The sequence below is a fragment of the Panthera tigris genome, chromosome C1 (assembly GCF_018350195.1).
Source record: "Panthera tigris isolate Pti1 chromosome C1, P.tigris_Pti1_mat1.1, whole genome shotgun sequence".
Lineage (NCBI taxonomy): Eukaryota > Metazoa > Chordata > Mammalia > Carnivora > Felidae > Panthera > Panthera tigris.
Genome location: NC_056667.1, coordinates 205,511,123 through 205,527,296, shown reverse-complemented (window position 1 = coordinate 205,527,296; position 16,174 = coordinate 205,511,123). Strand labels below are relative to the sequence as shown.

The following is a 16,174-nucleotide window of genomic DNA, read 5'->3' as shown; positions in this document are numbered from 1 at the left end:
GAGGTCTTTAAAATAAGCATTCAAAGCAGTACCATACATTTGAGATTCAGATAAGGGAAAAATACTTTGATTCGTCCTGTGCTAAGGAAGTGTTTCTGTCATGGGTAGGCTTCTCATATGGATCGAGAGAAAATGGTGCAGAAGCACAAAGGCACAGCCCAGGCTGTGGTGTTCTTCTTGACCTGTGTTTTGGCACTGAAGCAATGGGCAGCCTGATGTGTTTTAAACGGCTGCTCGGCCACCAGTTTCTATGGCCATTAAGTGACCGAGAAAGTAGTGAGTTGCTGTCAATGGTTCGTGTATTTTTAAAATTTAAATTTACTGCTGTTCAAATAACTGCATTTTGGATGATTAAAACCCTCCACGGCAACTTCAAATGAGTCATCCTCTGCACCTCAAGCTGTCTCATCCAGGCCAAAAGAAAGATGGGTTCGCGTCTGTATTTGCTACCAGTTTTGCATTATTTCCAGAGATATTTCATAAATAGCCATTTTGTTCCAGTTCTTTCTTGCTGTTTTCATTATTGAGTGTTTTCCTTTTTGTACTTAATTACAGTTTGATTATGACTACTGGTTTTCATGTCTGTCTTCTCTGTCAGCTCTTACCTTTTTTTTTTCAATACCCTAGAGTATTGGCTGGAATAGTAACAGGTACTCAGTGAATTCTTGTCAAATGAATGAGTATTAATTTTCCCAAGAATTCCGCCTTGAAAAGCCTTTTTTTTTTTTTTTTTTTTAAATATGTGTTGCCCGAATTTCAGTTGGGTATTTCTTTGTCTCCTAGTTTTAGGCTTGTGCTTACTTCCTTAAAGGGCACATTTTTCAATTTTACAACTTTCGGATGGATTGTGTTATATATCCTTGACTGCTTCTCCACAGATATGATTACGATACTCAGTATGCTTTTGTTGGCGATTACTCTGGGCAGATCACCCTGCTGAAGCTTGAACAGAACTCCTGTTCAGTTATTACAACCCTCAAAGGACATGAAGGTAGGCTGTGTGATCACTCACGGGTTCTTCACCTAATCTGGGCATCCGGATTTAGTTCTCGGCCCTGGGGCTTCATGAATGATCAGCTCCTATGACCTGTCGGTTCCAGTTTGATTAGCCAGATGGGGGATATAGATCTAAAAGAGTGAAGGCTAACTGTAAGTAGGCTCTTGGGCTGGGTTCCGTGTCGTCAAAACCCTGTCCAGATGGTTCATGTGGATAATACTGTCTATTTTGTCTTTTTAAATTAAATTATTTTCAGAAGATCTTTTAAAATTCTTATAAATGGTAAGACCTTTGGAAGAATGTTGTATTTTTTTTTTTTTTTAATTTGTCAGTTTCTAGGACACTGAACAAGAGCTGGTAGACAATACAATTAGGAGAGATGTCTGGGCTGTTCTGCTTCTGCTTGGTTAGCGACGGAGGGGAAAGAATGGGTGGGATTTTATCATTTCTCCAGTGCGGTGAGTTGGTCAGGCTCTAGGAAGAGTTCTAAAACTCACTTGGCCATTTTGGGTAACAAATTAGACACTTGAGCACCGTCTGGTTTCGATGGAAGAATGGGGGATTTGTTGAAAGAACTAATGATGAACTTACTTATGAAAATAGTGTTTTAGGTATCCTACGTTCAATACACTCTATACTCTGTGCTTTCTAGCGAATCTATTTGAGTGAAAACGAGTCTGTCAGATCGGGGATCTTGTAGAGCAAAGGGGGGTAAGTAAGTTAGAACGTATTCGGGCAGGAAGGCACAGCCCCTAAGGAAACCACTTGTGTTTATGACTAATGGTCTCATGGTCCCAGGCTCCTGAGTGTTCTCTGGGTTGCTAAGGACAGACGGGGTTCTGGGGACTGCTTAGTAGTGTTTATAGCGAAGGACCATGTTTATCTGCTGTCAGGCCTCCAGTGAAGTGTACAGGGCACAGCATTAAATAGGGTCAGGAGTTATGCACAGTTGTTCCCTGAAGCCAGTTTTGCAGAACGCTTCTTTTTTTCCTTTATGCTAAGTCTCTGTGAGAAACTAGCTTCCGTTGTTTGCTTTTGAATGTGACTTCATCGGTTTTCTCTACACCTGCCAGAAGTGTTAACTTGGGTGACTGGCTCGGTTTTATTGACAACTTTTTCTAGGCAAGCAGTGATCAATAGAACCACCGAGAGAGAAATCTGTTGAAAGAGAAAACTGTAGAAAGATTTCTCAAGGGTATCAAATTTGTCAAGTTTAGCCAAGATAGAAGGCATAATTGTGTGCAGACCATTTTGTTTTCTGAGACCCTTAACTTAATTTCCTTACACATATGCATCTTGAGGTAAGACACCTGCAAGGCCCCGGCAACCTGGAATAATCTAGATATTTATCTTCCCTAAGTTGACCACAGTAATCCTCACTGTCTCTTCTCATTGAATATTGTCCGCTTTTATTTTTTCCCCTCAAAAGCTTTTTCTGAACTAACCCTTCATAAATATGTATCATTTTTTTTTTTTTGGTACAGAACGAAGAAAAATTCCTTAAACATCTTTGTGTTCAAAGTAGTTTGATGTCCACCTGCAGATCACTGTCTTATAACTCTGGGTGATAGGTGTGCCGCGTCTTCTCCGTGACTCGTGATAAAGTGTTGAAGGCCCTTTCGCACAACAAAGATACAGTTTTACTCAGGGGCTCAGCCGGGCCTAGTTCGGTCTGGCTGTTGAGTGTGTATGCGCAGGTGCAGGGCTGTATTTAACCTCTCCTCTTTCTCACCGTAGGTAGCATCGCCTGCCTCTGGTGGGACCCTATTCAGCGGTTACTCTTCTCGGGAGCCTCTGACAACAGCATCATCATGTGGGACATCGGAGGAAGGAAAGGCCGCACACTGCTGCTGCAGGGCCACCAGTGCGTGACTGTTGGTGGGGGTGGGGAAAGAATCTGAGTGTGGGGGAGGCGGGGCAGTATTAGTATTCTGATACTCTGTTTTCCAAACTCCCATCTGTGAAGGCAGCCGTATGCTGGGGCTCACTCTGTCCACTTTTAACTTGGACTGCTTTTCTGTTAGCCCTGCGTGTCTGGTATTATAGACGCCCCCCCCCCAAAAAAAAAAGAGCCCAGAGTCTTCTTCCTTCTTTGTCCAAAGAGCACTTGCCACCTGTCTGTCCCAAGGAGTCATCCTCTTGAAATATCTGCTTAGGGCACAGGTGGGTTAAGGACTGCGGGTGAGAACTTTGGCCGGGGAAGCTTGCACGGAATGCCATGCTAAGCCAGTCTGGAACTGGATGCCTAACCGGTTTGGTTATTCTGAAAAGTAATGTGCGGGTGTGGTTTGACACAGGCCCTGTCACCTGAGCCATGATGTCGCATTACTCAGGTTCTTGCCTTCTAGTGTTCAGAGGAAGAGGACATTGGCCTTTCCTTTCCTCGCTCTTGGGTAGGCTGTTGCTGTCCACTGTAAAGAGTCAGGTTGCAAAGTAGCCGAGGAACGATCCTTCACACAAGTCTGTAGATCAAGAGATTGTTTCCGGGTTGCGTTCCAGTAAGGGCGTCACCCCTCCTTGCTCTTCTTTATGAACAAGTAGGTGAATCTTGCGTACCCGAAAAGGAATGGACCACAGGGATTGGCCCAGAGGGCTGTAGCCATCGTCTTCTCTGTGGCCTGCGATGCTGAATGACTGATTTGAAAGTAGTGTTTCTTTCGTAGAAACTCTGATGCCGTATAGTAAGTTACAGAGTCATTACACATCATCTGACTAAAGTGTATGCCAGAGGCCACATTACCGCACCTGAAAGTGGCAGAATGCCGGTTGCTGGTTCCAACAAGGGGCGAGATTTGAGCCTGTGTTTTTCCACGTCGAGACAAGTGACCGATGTGTGTTGTTTGCAGTGACAGGGTGCAGTCCCTGTGTTACCTTCAGCTCACAAGGCAGCTCGTCTCCTGTTCGTCGGATGGCGGAATCGCAGTGTGGAACATGGACGTTAGCAGAGAGGAGGTAAGGGAACGAGCAAGACGAGGCTGGTGTGGAGGGGCCCCCCCACAACCTGGCTTCTTGGGTTCCCACCCTGCCGGCTGTCAGTGCCGACTAGCACAGCCCCGCTCTGCGCCCTCGTGCTCGTTGGTTGTCGCCTGACGGGCTCCAGCGTGTCACTTGGCACTGCACCCCTGCCCGTTAGAGGGTTTCCACGGCGACCGGCACTGCCCGCAGACTGCACGAAGGCTGTTTTCAGCCTGGAGACGGTCCCCGGTGCCGCTGGGCGCGAAGTGGGCCCCACAGCGTCCCTGTCAGCGGATGCTGGGAGAGGGATGCAGCAAGGTGCTTTTCGTCTCCCTGGGAAGTATGTCACTGTTCTCTGCTTTTATTTTCTACCGGGTGGTGTCCACGTAGTGTTCTTTTCAGCAGACCTGAGTTCTGATTGGTTTGCGCGGCTAACGAGTTGTGGGGCCTCGTTTACAGGAGTGTCGTCGTTTCTCTGTTCACTCTTCGGTGAAGTAGAGTCATCCGGTGACACCTTCTAAAGCCGCTTCTGGTTCTTTAGACAGATACTCTGATTGTCTAAACAAACTCGCTGTCTTTTTCTTTCTTTTTTTTTTTTTTTTTAACTGAGAAATAGTCAATGTATATCACTGTATTAGCTTCAGGGGTACAGTGTAGTGATTGGGCATTCGCACATACCGGGAACGATCACCGCAGTGAGTCCGGTTAGCATCCGCCACCGCAGTTGCAAATCTTTGTTTCTTGTGATGAGAACTTTCGAGAGTCACCCTGTCAGTTGACTTCGAAGTACCCAGCGCGGTTTCAGCCTCCTGGCTGTACCTCACGCCCCCAGGACTTGCTTCTTTGACAACCTGGAAGTCGGTACCTTTTGACCCCCGTCACCCGTCGCACCCTCCCTCCACCACCTCCTCTGGCAACCGCCAGTCTGTCCTCTCACCTGTGGGCACCTCGGTCTTTTTTTTTTTCTATTTTAAACAATGCTGCAGTGAGCATTCATGACCTCGTCATTGTATGATTGTTCAGCTATTTCTTTCAGACAAATTTCTGAAAGTAGACCCTGCGGGACAGGAGATGTGTACGTTCTCAATGCTTTTTATGGATGTTGTCAGATGACTTCCAGGCAGGATTTCCATTCTCACGTCTGCCAGCATGGGTATTACCTGTCTTTTCCAACCTGGGATGTAAGTAGCAGAAGAGCTGACTTTTTGTTGACTCAAAAGAGAAGATTTTAGAGTTGAGGGACCGAGGACTCCGTTTCAACTTCAGAAACATTTACTGAGCCCCTCGAGGGTGGCTCCGATGCCTGGAAACAAGGGCTTGCCGCTCCTGCGTGGCACTGCCTACTGCGTGGTGTGAGGTCACGTGGTTTGCTCAGGGCGCTGTCCTGTATCCAGCGCGGAGGCCCGCGTGCTGGGCCCCGTTGGTTGGGATGCCACCGTCCCACCAGATTCTGCGCGTGACTTGTACCCCACGTGCCACAGAAGACGTAATCCGGGGGGTTCAGTTTATTAAAAAAACAGTCACGACGTGACTCATTTCCAGACTTCACGGCTGCCATGCTCTCGATGTCTTCTTGCCTGCAAGAAGCTTGGAATCTCCTGAAGGAAACAGACTACCCCTGTAAATAATAAAACGAAGTTCGTAACGGGAAGTAGTGATTGTCACCTTTTTTAGTAAACTTGTGAGACCAAACAGAAAATCTTAAGAGTCGGCAAAATATTTTGGTAAGGCTTAAGCTGACTTGTTATTAATTATCTATCACGTTGGCGTAATATTGCATACAGTTTTCCTTGCAAAGATTTAGTTTAACTGTGTTTTCCAGTAGGTGCTCTCGCAGGCATCAAGAGCAAACACCTAGAATACTGCTCAATTTCCTGGACTCTTGGCCCGTTGTATTTCAGTCTTATTCTGAGCACACAGACCGCTCGGAGGCCGTGTTCCCGGGGTCGCGTGGGAGAGCGACGCCTGGGGCCAGTGCTGCTGGAGCGTCTTCTAACAGCTCACCCACTTGGATTTCAGTCCACTATTCTCATCCTTGGCAAATTCTTTTAGAAAAAAGTAGTTAACAAAATAAAAGCAGGATTCCCCCCTTCAAGGGTACACGATTGTGGAGTTCATTTGTACGTCTAGGGAAAGAAAACACATCGCCCAGGATGCTTCCTTTGTAGGCGCGTCTCTTTTCAGTCATTTGTGGAAGATTCCCCCCGATCACATGCATGCTGGCGGGTTCCACGTCACGCTCTGCAAGCTTCTCTCTCTCAGTAGTTGACAGTGTTGGTGGGGAAGCAAATTGGGTCAATAAGATGCATTGTTTTTAGTAGTGTCTCTGTCTCTCTTTTTTTTTTTTTTTTTTAAACCAGCTGAGTATAGTGCAAAGGGAAACAGCCCACAGATACAGAAGGTTCTGGCCCAGGAGTTAGGGTTTGTACAATTTATAGGTCTTCCTTAGGCAAGGGCACACAGAATTAGTCCCAGATTCTCTAGCCCCACGCTGCTTGGAATTTCTCACTGAGTCACTGGGAAATACTGATTGGGGCAGGCTGAAAGCAGATTTGCCCCCTTGCTAGCTCATAATTAGCGGGGCTCCTTTTTGGAAGTTGACCTGCAATATAAATGAGTAAGTAATAATTAGAATGAACCCACTTCAAGAGAGAACCTTATTTTAAACTAGTAGATCGCGGGATGTTCAATATGGTGCACATTAGTACCATGCAGATTATTGCAACAGTTGGTAATAGCTGTGCGGGGGATTATTCTCGTTACGTCGCCCCTTTTGTGTGGCACAGGCAGATGGAACAGTATGTAAGGAAGAGCGAAACAGTGCTTGATTGGCGTTCTCTTCTGCTCTTCTCAGGAAAGAAAAAAAAAAAATTCCCTAAAGGGAATAAGCATAGAACAGGATGGTTCCTGATAGCTTGGAGCATCGCACTGTATCCTATTAAAAGAAAGAAAGTTGCGGGTGCTTCTTACAACAAAACGCTCCAGAAAGCCTGTTTACTTCTGATGTTGTCTTTTGTGTGTCATCTGAAGTTGCGGAAAGCGTACCTTTCTTCCCTGGAGCCCCTCTCCCTACCCCAGCTCAGTCAAGGAATGTTCTTTCCTAAGCCCCTAGACGGAATTGTATGTTCCTGAGGGTAAGGGCTCGGCTGGAGTGTGGCCACGCCCCAGAACCACGTGCGGAGAGCCTCACGTTCAAAGAGAGAAGACCCATTGGGGGATGCTGTGTCGAGTGCGGCGGGCGAGCTAGGGTCTCCTAGATGGCCGGCTACGCACTAGTCCCCTACGGCCGCTTTGCCGCCAGAGCCACGGTCTCTTTGCTCGCACCGTGGGGGTGTCGCTGCCGCGTGTCTCCTCGGGTTGTGTTGAAAATCAGGTGGCGTCAGGCACAAGAAATACTTGGTGCCCCGCCCGGACTCCTGCGGCACTTGGGACGCCAGGCCCCATGCGCACGCTTCCCACGCGTGGACTCGCCCCCCTCCCCACCTCACGAGGCGGGTGCCCCTGCTGGGATATTGGATATTGCTGCTGTCAAGACACCCTGAGCTTTCTTCCACGGGTGTGTGGTGCCGCGTGCGTCCCGGACCCGAGCCCAGGCAGCGGCACCTGCTTCCCCTCCCCGCGGACAGACATCGCCATGCCGTGGGTGGCATGACCCGCCGTGTCCTCCCTCAGGGGCCTTGTTCCCGAGCAGTCTTCCCCAGCCACCATACCCCCCCCCCCCACGTCTGTTGATCACAGAAGCGGAAGAGGTAATTCTGTAGCAAGGCCGTCCTCCTTCCCACGTGGGTGCACGTCTCTGTCACCCTTTTCTTCGCCTTCCCTTCTTTCCAGTATTTCTCCGGTTATCCAGAGAAACCTCTCTTCTGTCCGAGCCCACTTTGTGCTATTTGTGGTGCTCCCCATCCCCCAGAAAGTCCTTTGCAGAAGTTGTTTCTCGCGACGTATCTAAAGTAAGAAACAGGAAAGCCCAAAGTCCTGAAGCAATAGGAAGCAAAAGAAGGACGCAGAGGCACTTGTTCTTAGCCCCCCGAAGTCCCGGCTTCAATCTTGGAGGCTCTCCGTCTTACTGACGGTTTTAGAAGGGTCGGTGGGGCCGGTGCAATGCGGTGGCCACCGTTCTCCCGTCATGGTCTCCTCTCACCAGGTGTATTTTTCTGGAGTGTGCACTTTCAAGATCAAGAAAGAATCATTTCTTCGCAGTCTTTGGCCTGACAGAAATTCGTGTTCTCTCCTCTTTGTATCGCACATATGTAATGACAAGTGATTGAGGTTCATAAATGGCTTTTAACAGTTTCATCTTGTAATCGGGTGCAATCTAATGGTTTGTCTAGAGCAGTACTTTCTAAGTTCTGGTTAAAGTGACATCAAGACTGTTAATCGTCCCGTTTTAATAAAAATTCATTGGGGACCTGCTCTGGGACAGGCTGTCCATACATCAGGACGAGTAAGAGCAGTGAATGACAGGCTCGTGGGGAGAAACGAGACGTGCATATAGGATTACAGTCCAGAGAGCACGGTGCTGGGGCGGAGGTGTGCCGACGGTGCGTGTGCCCGCGGGAGGGTAGCCGCTCACGGGAGCCGGAGGGGCCGGCTGGCAAATCTGCCTGACAGGAGCTGCCCCCGGGAGATGTGACCCCACAAGACTTCCCAGGTGGTCATCCCCCAGATTCTGTAAGAAGTGGGTTTTCACTCAACCGGATTTCGATATTCAGCAACTCTGGCACAGAAATCTACGAAGACATCCCTTAGGAGTTCCCAGTGAAAACTGAATTACCCCTTCCTGTCTACAGATTAAAAACCGGACAGTCCTGTAAACATTGCCAAGATGATAAAGATTACTGAACACAGGTAGTATTGAATATGGCAACCGCTATGATATATTGAGGAATTTTTTTTAAATTCCTTGTTGGCCAGCACCAACAAGGTCTAGAACTGTTGTATCAGTAACCTGAGAAATCCTAGTCAACATGGAGATGCTCTAATGGTGGCTTTGACTTTCTCCTCCCCCAGGCTCCTCAGTGGTTAGAGAGCGATTCTTGTCAGAAATGCGAGCAGCCCTTTTTCTGGAACATAAAACAGATGTGGGACACAAAGACGCTGGGGTTGAGACAGGTGAGTAGCCAACGTTGAGATGTTGCTAGGTTAATCGTGCATCTTGTTATTTGTGGTATTAGTCAGTCATTTTGTTTGGAATCCTGCTTCTTCCTGTAAACGCTGCGAACCCCTGTGTTTTTGATATCACGGTCTCTGTGTAACTCACAGCGAGTGGGACCTTTCCTGGGGCCAGCTGTGCTGTCGCTTTATCCTGCGTTGGAAAATCAGGAATGCCCAAGAAAACACTGAGTGCCTACTTGTAGCTACACGAGAGATCCTTCAGTCTAGGAGAATTCCTTGTTACGTCAGCATCCCATGCGAGCCACGCACAGAATTAGAATGAAGCAGGTCATATGACTGGAAGCCTTATGCTTCTGCGGTTTGTTAAAGACATGTGACAGTCTGGCCCTCATTGGAATACTCTGACACTAGGAATTTAAATTAGTCATAAATTGTCCCATATAAGTGTACCCGGAACATTTTTACTAAACATGTTTCTGGTACTTTCTTTTTTTTGTTCTAATTAAAGAAACATGTCCTGAATAGCCTATAGCTTTCAAAGATGCTCTTATCACTGAGTATTCATGTAATTCTAAAGTTCTACCAAAAAAACCCATATTTCTACAGCAACCTCGAAGGTAGTGCACTAAGATTGAATATGAATTTGTGCAGGTAAGTAAAAAAGAATGCCGATTTTATTTCTTTGCACCTCTGTGAGGGATTGGCCTGAAGTTTGTGTGTATTAATGAACTTTCTTTAATTTTACTTAGAAAACTACGCTGCCGCAAGGTCTGTTATGAGACTGGCAGGTAACACAGGGGTGATCTTAGCACTTGGATAACGTTCTGATGCTTTGAAATGGAATCTGAATTCCATCCCTGGCCTGTTTCCTACAACATGTGTCTGGTGGTAACTAGTGTGTTGTAACTGATGGGGGAGATAGATAACCCCTCCTTCTGCAGGAAACGTGAAGACATTAATTTCCATCTTATGAATGGAGAGAGGAAAGGTACAGGTCACTAAGCTTTTAGTAGGAAGAGAGTATGTCGAAGTTAATAATAACTGGTCTGTTTTGAATGTTCTCGAGCCTTATTTCCAGAATCACAGTTTGGAAGATTAAAAGAAGTAGTAAAACATATGATTATGGATATTTATTTCTTAATGAGGGCACGTTACCTTATTTGAAAGCTTTTCTCTGACTGACGTAGGAGTAGATTTTGTTTTTCCTCTGAAACCTCCAGTCGTTTAAGCTCCTAAACGAACTCGAAGTTGGTTTTAGTGAGGTCGTTTGTTGACATCCAGACAGATGATATGACTGAGGCGAAAGCTGTATTTGACCAGTAAAGCAAGGAGGTTTGGAATTCCTTGACAAGTGTTGAGATTGGCCCGTCTACCCCGCTCCCATCCCCCTCCCCCGCAGGGAAGCCGGGAGCCCCGAAGCGGAAGCAAACGTTAACCTCCTCCTTTTCCTCCTCCCGGTCCCCCCCGCCCCAAGCATCACTGCAGGAAGTGCGGGCAGGCTGTCTGCGCCAAGTGCAGCAGCAAGCGCTCCAGCTACCCCGTCATGGGCTTCGAGTTCCAAGTCCGCGTGTGCGATTCCTGCTACGACTCCATCAAAGACGAGGAGTGAGTGTTCGCATGTCTCTGTCTTACTGTGCACCTGCAGGGGGAAGCAGCCTGAGAGATGTTCGCCCCTTCCCAGCTCCGTGAAGAGTTTCTGAGGAAGCCCGTCGGCCCTCGCCCTACGACCCTAGGCAGATTTCTCCCAAACACCGTGGGAGTTGAGCAGTTGAGCAGAGGGACGTTCTCGAGCCCCCGCACCACGCAGGGCGGTGCGCAGGGTCAAGGCCACGCACGCACTGATGCGGTGGCTGAGCCGGTCCGTCCCGTGCTGCAAGCTTTGCTCTCCTGTGCTTGGAAATTTAATTTTCTTTCCCTTACCTTTGAATCGTCTTAGAAAGTTCTAGACTGGCAAACCGTGGCAGAGCCCCAAGTTGAAAGGCGAGTGCAGCATTGCTGGGGTCAGTTCGTTCCCGAGGAGACTGAGGCTGCGGGCTCAGGGGCAGAGTGAGAGCCAGCGCCCGAGGGCTGCTCCCAGTTGCAGAGAAGCTTCGACCCCTGCAGCCTCCCTGCCACAGGACAGGATCTCATGCAGTGTAGTCCCTCTGCGTTATTTAAAAAATAACAACAAATTTTAACGTATATTCATTTTTGAGAGATGACGACAGAGCGTGAGTGGGGGAGGGGCAAAGAGGGAGGGAGACACAGAGTCCAAAGCAGGCTCCAGGCTCCGAGCGGTCGGCACAGAGCCCCACGCGGGGCTTGAACCCACGCACCGTGAGATCCTGACCTGAGCTGAAGTCAGACGCCCAACCGAGGTGCCCCTAGTTCCTCTGCCGTTATTAAAAGTGCTTTTTTAGTGCCTAGGAATATATAAGCCTTCCCACTAAAACAATACATATCCATTATCTGGGGAGTTCTGCCAAACCTTCTATAGAACAGTCTCGCAGCTGATCGTGCCTTCTGTCATCCTTTAATTATAAACTTCACTGTAGGCACATTTTGAGGAGCAAATGTGGACACTCTCATTGTGTTTCCTTTATGTTGCTAAGAAGACTCTTTCCTTAGCTCTAGAAACAGCTGAGCTTTCAGTGGTCTCTTTTCTCTTGGTCAGTCGGACTTCTCTAGCAACCTTCCATGAAGGAAAGCATAACATTACCCACATGTCCATGGACGTTGCCAGGGGACTGATGGTGACCTGTGGGACCGACCGCATCGTAAAGGTAACCTGCCTGGTTGTCCCGACGAGCGTGTGCGTGCACATGGCTCCGTGGTCGTGCCGTGGACGGAAGACTTCTAGTCCGTCCCATTTCTGGTCGGCCGGCTCGCCTTCCCTTTTTACAAGCAGCCATGCTACCTGCAGCCGGTTGAAAACCCTGAATAACAAGTCGCGTGTTTGTGAGTCCCCAGGCCCTTGGTGGTGGCTCCTTCCGGTGGTGTTTCCCTGTACCGCATCCGTCCTCGGGGTAGCTGGTGGGGCCTGGCACCCAGTGTGGCCATCTGCCCAGGGTTCCTGCCTCGCAGCTCGTCTGCGCCTTAGCCGACCCCTGCCGCCGGTCGTCCTTCCCTTGCTGGTGGTCCTGGGATCCTGGACAGAAGGTTTCCTACTTGTAAGAAATAACCACACGTTGTTTCTTACGATCCCTCGGTCGCTAACACAGATACTAAAAGCTAGCGTTTTAGACTCAGTGCCGCTCTGGAGTTGTGAAATCATGACACGCTTTATCTCTTAATTCTTCAAAATAGGGGCTTTCCCCAGTCGGCTTTTTATTAAAAATGAAAATAAATGTCTAGCAAACATTGTGATGGAATCTTCAGGTGACAGGAGAACGCTTACAAGCTTTTTTCACATCTTAGTGAACGGTTTGTGTGCTTTTGTCACTGTAGATCTTGAGAAGGTTTCATAGCAGAAGAACGAGAGAGTGAGTTCCTTTGACCCCTTTTCCAGTTTAACAGCCGTTTGCAGTGTGAGCTCTGCTTTCGGAGCCCGTGACGAGCGCTGCCTCGCTGGCGTCTTCTCTCTCTTGCAGATTTGGGACATGACGCCTGTGGTGGGCTGCAGTCTGGCAACTGGGTTTTCTCCGTGTTGATCCGGGAGCCGGGCGAGGCCTGCACCTTCCCAGAGGCGCCCTTCACCAAATGCAGCCGTTCCCCATGGCGCCACCGTCCCCGTCACGGGAATGGCCAGTAGCCGCCAAAACGACAAAGCAACATTTTTTTAAAAAAGAAAAACATGTCACCTGTGTTTGGGGGCACTTGTGGCACAACCTGTGGGGACGAAGTGACCTCGGTAAGGCTCCCTCGTGAACAGGGAGCTCGTGTGTGCTGAAGGAGCGACCGGGCAAATGCGAGTTTCAGAGGAAAAACTATTGAACAAAAGAGCGCCAATGCTTACAACTTTGTTAAAGCAGTTCCGGGTGCAAGCCCCCTTCCGTCAGGCTCGCGGGCCCTCCGCGGGCTTCGGTGGCTCTGTCGTCAGAGCAGGGAGCAGGGGGAGGAGAACACGCTCTCTCCGTCTTGAGGGGCGCAGCAGGAACTCAAGAGCCCAGAGGGCCCCTCCTTCCTTACTGTCCGCGTGGGAGGATCCTGTGCACTTAGTTATGGACAGACTTCTGAAGGATCCCTGTTCTGGGCAGGTAGGGCCGTTATCTGCCCTCGGTGTTTGGCACATTCGTTGCTTCCTCTTCCCAGACCGTATGCCGCGGCCAACCTTCACGGTTGTTACTAAGCGAGCTGTAAAATTTCTAGATTAACCCGGGCAGCCCACCTTCTTCCCTTTCCCCCAGACGTGCTCTGAGGACAAAACGTATTTATGGTGCTGTTAACGTGGGAGTCACACGAGCCGAGCCGCCTGACTCCCTGACTACAGTCAGAAACGACCAATGGAAAATGGAAAACCCACCCAGCTACCAGCATGACTGCGAAGGGAAGCGATCGTTCTGTTCCACGGAACGGCGCAGTCCTCCGAAAAGACACATGCGTTCGGTTTGTAGTTCCAAGATGAGCCCCTGTGATATTGTGGCGATTTGATATACACCGCAGAAAAGAACTCCAGAGCTTTTTAAACTGTGTTGACACTTTGCTGTGAGGAATATTGTTAATATTTCATAGAAGGGAATGGGCAACCCAGAGCAGCAATTGTTCACCAGGTCCTGCACAGTCATTCCTACCTTGTAAATCACGTTCATAACAACCAGCGAATTCTCTCGTGTCAAATGGCATTTTAAAAGTTTGTGGCCACTTAGTACCAGGATGGGGAAGAGGTGGGGAAGGGGGAGCCTGTCTTTTAATATTCCAGTATTTATTTCTTGGACTGTTTGTTTTTACAGTAGTACACGTACCTGTTCAGGTCTGTGCAAGTGAGTGGAGAGAGGCCTACTTTTCTGAAAGACAGATTTTAAAGTAGAGAGCAACAGTGTTTTTGTTAGTCTTACTGGTGGATACTGATAGAAACTACTGCGTCACTGTGTTGGGATCATATCAAGACAGCGTGGTTGCTCTGAGCGATACCATGAAGGGACTAAATCTGTTTTTTCACAACGGCTGAGAGGGACTATCATGTTTAAGGCAGGCAGTTAAACTAAGATATCTTAATGGCCAAGTGACGCAAATAATAAGGAAAGGATTCTAGAATGATCTAGAATGATCTGCATTAAAAATTGACTTGCCTTCAGAAATATGACTGAAGGATTTTGTTGCTCCTTATAATTTTTGTGTTATATCACCTTTAATAACATTTCTTAAGCTCTTTACAAAATATATGATACACAGCCTGGAAGAAAGCTTGAGGGGTGGGATCTTAAAGGGCAGCATTGAATGTTAGATTTCGCTCAGTTAATGGTCCAGCTCGTACAAAGGTGCTATCCTGGGGATTTCATGAAGTCCTGAAAGGAAAATAGTATATGATCTGTTTCTGGCCGTGTTAAAGAGTACTGAACTGTGGTTCTGTTTGCCTTTAACTTCTGTCCAATGTGGTTTTATCGTGTCCATGGTAGACAGCACAATATCACGCCATAGCTTTCAGCCTTTTTTTTTTTAACTGTAAAAAATTCTTAATGGAAAACCCAGTGTTCTATAGAGAATATAAGGTTGTGAGAGCACCTGCTAAGGGGTTAAGCTAATATACGCCAAGGAGGAAAGGCATATATAACAAAGAACTAGAGAGGGGTATCCAGAAAAGGAAGGAATGTTTCGATTGACTTCTGTCTCCATCAGAGTCTGTTAATCACTTTCCTTTTTAAAAACACACATGGCAGGCTTGTCTCGTCTCTACTACTTACTAGGGAGCAAATGGGGTAATATTTTTATAGAGGTGGGCAAAAATTATTTTCTCAATTCTGCTGACTGGGCACATAAGGAAAATACCGCTAGACTTCTAGTTATTGCCTTATTTTGACTGCGTTGCTCTTAAACAGGTCATTTAAAATAGTTCTTCAAGTAACAGTTTATGGTTTTTCCATTCCTGAATACTCACGCTAATTTCTACAAATGGGATTAAAAAGTACAGAATGTTAGAGAAAATCCTCACGTTTAGATCTAGTTATGTAAGTGATAAGGAAATGTCAATTCTTCATTCTAGATGTGTTCTAAAATTGCCCTGTTTAACGCAAATGATAGAAACACCGGCGTAGCATTAGCCGGAAACGTTATTCAGTACGCTGTAAATCTCTGTTTACTATGTCCTGCTTCTGTCCTGCTGCCTGGAGGACGTAAACAAAAAATAGTGCTCTCGAATGCGTCACTTGGTTCTGTCCCTAAAGAATTCAGTTTGCCTAGTACCTACATTTTTAAACTGTTGAAACTGGCCTGAATATGTAATAAATACCATAGTGACTCAGACCCAAGGAAATATTTTCTAAAATGAGTTTTCATTAAATTACTTTCTATTTCCGTTACTGGATCTGGTGTCTCCTAAAATGTAAGGAACCAGTTACTATTAATGATAAAGCATCTGCTCATTATCAGTGTGAGGTTTAACAAATAAGTAATACATGCTGTATTTATTCGAGTGTCTATTGCTTAATTGTTAATTGTGAGCAGATTATTTGAATGCCTACTCTATTTTCTGTAGTTTACTATACAGTAACTCTTTGAGTAAATTGAGGTTTAATTGTGCAACAAATTTATATTAGAATACAATTTAAAGTGTTTTACTCTATAGCCTTTTTGACTGGGGAAGCAAAGGGCAATGTTGATTAGTACATTTTGTCTTGTACTAGCTACGTTTCTATAAGACATGGTGCCCTGTGTGTCCCAGAGAGTTAGAAAACTTTGTCCTTTGCTCCTGTTTGTGGGTTCTGTTTTTTTGTGTTATTTTTGAGAATATGCATACACAATAAAATGTTCCTTGCTTGTTAGCCTGTTGCTTAATTCAGCTTTTGTTATAGTTGATCTGGATATAGGGCAATAATGCTACTTACTAGCACACTGCGAGTGCATGCGGGGAGCTCTGCCTACGTTATGCTCTTTGATCTGCCAACATTCCTACAGGGCGTTACTGTCCCTGCTTTACAGATGAGGAAACCGAGAAGATCCTGTCTGTCTGTGTGACTTGAAAGCACTTGCCTT

At 47.1% G+C, this 16,174-nt stretch overlaps 1 protein-coding gene across 2 annotated transcripts in view; it reads left to right on the top strand.

Moving 5' to 3' along the window:
• The window catches only part of WDFY1 (WD repeat and FYVE domain containing 1), a 45,791-nt gene extending 29,828 nt beyond the window's left edge, over positions 1–15,963 (top strand). For both annotated transcript variants that reach the window (XM_042995462.1, XM_042995463.1), the window contains exons 6-12: positions 879–991; positions 2,735–2,861; positions 3,844–3,949; positions 8,963–9,064; positions 10,542–10,672; positions 11,721–11,829; positions 12,637–15,963. In XM_042995462.1, coding sequence (XP_042851396.1) covers positions 879–991; positions 2,735–2,861; positions 3,844–3,949; positions 8,963–9,064; positions 10,542–10,672; positions 11,721–11,829; positions 12,637–12,696 — 748 coding nt within the window. In that variant the 3' untranslated portion in view covers positions 12,697–15,963. The remainder of the gene's footprint in view (positions 1–878; positions 992–2,734; positions 2,862–3,843; positions 3,950–8,962; positions 9,065–10,541; positions 10,673–11,720; positions 11,830–12,636) is intronic.
• The last annotated feature ends 211 nt before the right edge of the window (positions 15,964–16,174 follow it).